The following is a 3,909-nucleotide window of genomic DNA, read 5'->3' on the forward strand; positions in this document are numbered from 1 at the left end:
ATGAAAATTTTCTTGTCTCTAAATTGTCAATATCATCAACTTTACAACACTGTCTTTTTTTTTTTTTTTTTTTTGAGACAGAGTCTCACTGTGTTGCCTAGGCTAGAGTGCCTAGCTCACAGCAACCTCAAACTCCTGGGCTCAAGCGATCCTCCTGCCTCAGCCTCCCGAGTAGCTGGGACTACAGACATGTGCCACCATGCCTGGCTAATTTTTTCTATATATTTTTAGTTGTCCAATTAATTTCTTTCTAATTTTAGTAGAGACGTGTTCTCACTCTTGCTCAGGCTGGTCTCGAACTCCTGAGCTCAAACAATCCGCCCGCCTCGGCCTCCCAGAGAGCTAGGATTACAGGCGTGAGCCACCGTGCCCGGCCTACAACACTGTCTTGAGTTTAAATCAACAAAGCTGGTTGCTAGTCCATGATTTACCTGTCTCAGGGTGGTGTTGTGTGCTCAGTTTTACGAGCTTCAGAAATCTGTCTCATTTGAAAAATGATGAAAGCATGCTTGGACATGTGAAAAAGGGAAGCAAACAAACTAGTGGGTGATTTAGAACATCCTTACATTTCCTAAAAACGGAAAGTCTGGAGCCGAGCACGAAAGTCCATATTTTGGTAGTTACAGCTGCATGAGTGTAGCATGTTATTGACGAAACCACCAATTTCCTGGCCATCCAACCCCAAGCTCCACTCTTGAGGCAGTTGCATCTTTACATTCCTCCTTCAGGAGCAGGGCCGTTTCCACGCACAACACCTCTGCTACCAACCGTGTGAGGTTTTTCCACACCGACAACCAGCTCTCCAGTTCTCTGGACACCACTAGGCCTCCTGCAATTCAGTTCAACTCCCACATTACTACCTGGTGCTAGCGACAGGCTCCCCAAGTCTGGGTCTCGGTCCCACAAGACTACTTTCAGTTCACACCGCAGCCACGAGTCCCGGGTTGCCAACTGGACTTCTGACCACTGGCTGTAAATCAGAGGTTCTTACCAGGTTTGAGACTTTGCTAGAATTTCTCAGAGAACTCAGGAAGGTACTTTCCTTAGGCTCACTGGGTTATTATGAAAAATATAAATGAACAGCCAGAGGAAGAGGGACATGGGGCTAAGTCTGGAAGGGTTCTGAGCATAGCAGCTTTTGTCCCTGCAGAGTTTGGGGGTACAATACCCTCTTGGCACCTGGATGTGTTCCACAACTCAGAAGCTCTCTGAACCCCATCATTTTGGGGTTTTATGAAGGATTCCCTCACTTAGTCATGACTGATTAAATCACTGGCCATTTGTGATTGGATTTAATCTCCAGCCTCTCTCCCCTCTCTGGAAGTCTGGGGGTGGTTCCGACCCTCTAATCACAAGGTTGGTTTCTCTGGCAACAAGCCCCCTTTGTGACGCTATCTAGGGACACACTAAGAGTCACCTTATTGGTATAAACTAGGTGTGGTTGAAACGGGCTTATTGTGAATAACAAAACATGCTCCTATCATCCCTATCCCTCAGGAAATTACAAGGGTTTTAGGAGTTTTGAGACAGGAACTGGAACAAAGACCAAATATTAATATATATTTCTTATTATACCACAAGGGGTTATAGGCAAAATGGTAAGCACACCCATGAATAGATAGATTTAGACATAAATTTCCGTTTAAACCCCTAAGAGCTCTGTAATTACCTGATCTTTATGAGGTTAGTAATATCTACCTCGCTGAGTCTTTACATATGTTGGACAAAACGCAAAAGACTACAGATTAGGTACCCTCAGCAGCAGACATTATTATAAACAATTAACATTTGTATAACACACATGTATATAGTCATTCCTTTGAATCCCAGGATTCTGCATCCATAAATTCAACTGAAGTTCAAAAATATTAATATTAAAAGTATTTGCATAGCATTTTCATTGTAGTAGGTATTATAAGTAATCTAGAGATGATTTAAAGTATATGGGAGGATGTGTGTAGGTTACATGCAAATATTACACCATTTTATATAAGGGACTTTATTGACATCGAATTTTGGTATCTAGAGGTGGTCTTGGAATCAATCTTCTCTGGATACTGAGGAACGTCTGTCTAACAATATAAATGACAAAACGAGATTACAATCAACATACATAACAATAAACAATAAAAACAATTTAACAAAATAATATGATAATTAGTGAAAAATAAAAACAGCATCTTGGTCTGAAAGTAGCATATGAGTACACTCATCAGATTTCCACCTACCTTGAGCTCAGACAATATTAGAACAAAGATGATGTTCCAAATAGTCTGCCCTCCAAAATCAATTTTGATGTATTTAAACCTCTTCAGAAATGACTAGAGTCTCTAAGTTTGTCCCCATTTCCCAGTAAAACCACAGCAGTTCTGTAATACAACATGCCTGAGGGCATTCCGCACATCTCTATTCCTCAGTGTGTAAATGAGTGGGTTCAGCGCAGGGCTGACTACCGTGTAGAAGAGAGCTACGAACTTGCCCTGCTCGTGGGAGCTGCTCCTGGCTGGCTGCAGATACATGAAGACGATGCTCCCATAAAACAGCGACACAACGGCCACGTGGGAAGAGCAGGTGTTGAATGCTTTCCTCCGCCCTTCCACTGACCTGATCTTCAACACAGCCCGGGCAATGTGGCCGTATGAGACCAGGATCAGCCCCAGAGGCAGGACAACAAAGATGAAGCTGGCCAGGTACATCTCCACCTCGTTGAGGCTGGTGTCCACGCAAGCCAGCTACATAATGAGGGGCATCTCACAAAAGAAGTGGTCGATGCGATTGTTCCCACACAGTGGTAGGAGCATGGTGAGTGTCGAACCCACCATGCTGGTGGTCAGACCCCCCAGCCACGAGGTGACTGCCAGGCCAAGGCAAAGCTCTGGATGCATAATGGCAGTGTAGTGGAGTGGCCTGCATATGGCGGCGTAGCGGTCGTAGGACATGGCAGCCAGAAGGACACACTCGCTTGCCCCCAGCCAATGGGAGATGTAGAACTGGACCATGCACCCACCATAGCTAATGGATTTCTGTGGTCCCCAGAGGTTGACCAGGAGCTGTGGCACAATGCTTGTGCTGAAGCTGAGGTCCAGGAAGGAGAGGTTGGCAAGAAAGAAGTACATGGGCGTGCGGAGATGCGCATCCACACAGGAGACCAGGATGATGATGCCATTGCCCAAGATAGATGCCACGTAAAAAGCCGAGACAACTAGGAAGAGGACAGGCTCCAGCGAGGGCCGAGCAGAGAAGCCCAGGAGTACAAAGACTTCTGGAGAACTTACATTGGCTGTTCCCATCGCCGCGTGTAGCTGAGGGTGGGACAAAAAGGCCACCTGTGGGCGGGGGAAGGGCACAGGGCATGAGACGTGAAGAGGTTACATCAGACGGAAACATTAAAGATAAACTGCATACCCGTTGCTTTCAAAAGCACCCCGCAACTGCTGCATTGGCATTGTGTAACCGTCCTGAAAGCCAGTCTGAAGCGTATGATAAAAAACTGGAGCATGTGCAGAGTCTGGGGAAAAAATGGGCATTCACACAAAATCTTCAGCACTGTTTTTTTTCTAATTGAAATATCACGTATAGCAGCAGCCTCGGGATTCCACCTAGATGTTTCGGGATGACACGCTAGTCCAGTAGAGGGTCGTGTTTCCTGTGATGAGCCGCTGCCCCGGCTTCAAAATTGTGTCCTCTGAATCCTACAACCATCAGCACATTTTTGTCTTATCATTAAATTCCCAGATTCTCATCACTTCTCACACCACCTTTGCTACTACCAATACGCCCCCTCTCCTGCCATCATCTAGCTCCTGAATTTCAATCTAAAATCATAGCTTATCTCCCTGTGGACGCTCCCTTGCTCCCTTTCCAAATATTCTCAACAAAGTGTTGGGGCTCAAAAAACGGTAACCCCCA

General features: G+C 45.6%; 1 protein-coding gene across 1 annotated transcript; it reads right to left on the reverse strand.

Moving 5' to 3' along the window:
- Positions 1–2,330: 2,330 nt before the first annotated feature.
- On the reverse strand, positions 2,331–3,290 carry LOC105815622 (olfactory receptor 2C3). Its single transcript, XM_012650820.1, is given in 1 exon segment — positions 2,331–3,290. A coding segment is annotated over 1 exon segment (960 nt).
- Between the last annotated feature and the right edge of the window lie 619 nt (positions 3,291–3,909).

Source organism: Propithecus coquereli, unplaced genomic scaffold (genome assembly GCF_000956105.1).
Source record: "Propithecus coquereli isolate 6110/MARCELLA unplaced genomic scaffold, Pcoq_1.0 Scaffold340, whole genome shotgun sequence".
Taxonomy (NCBI): domain Eukaryota; kingdom Metazoa; phylum Chordata; class Mammalia; order Primates; family Indriidae; genus Propithecus; species Propithecus coquereli.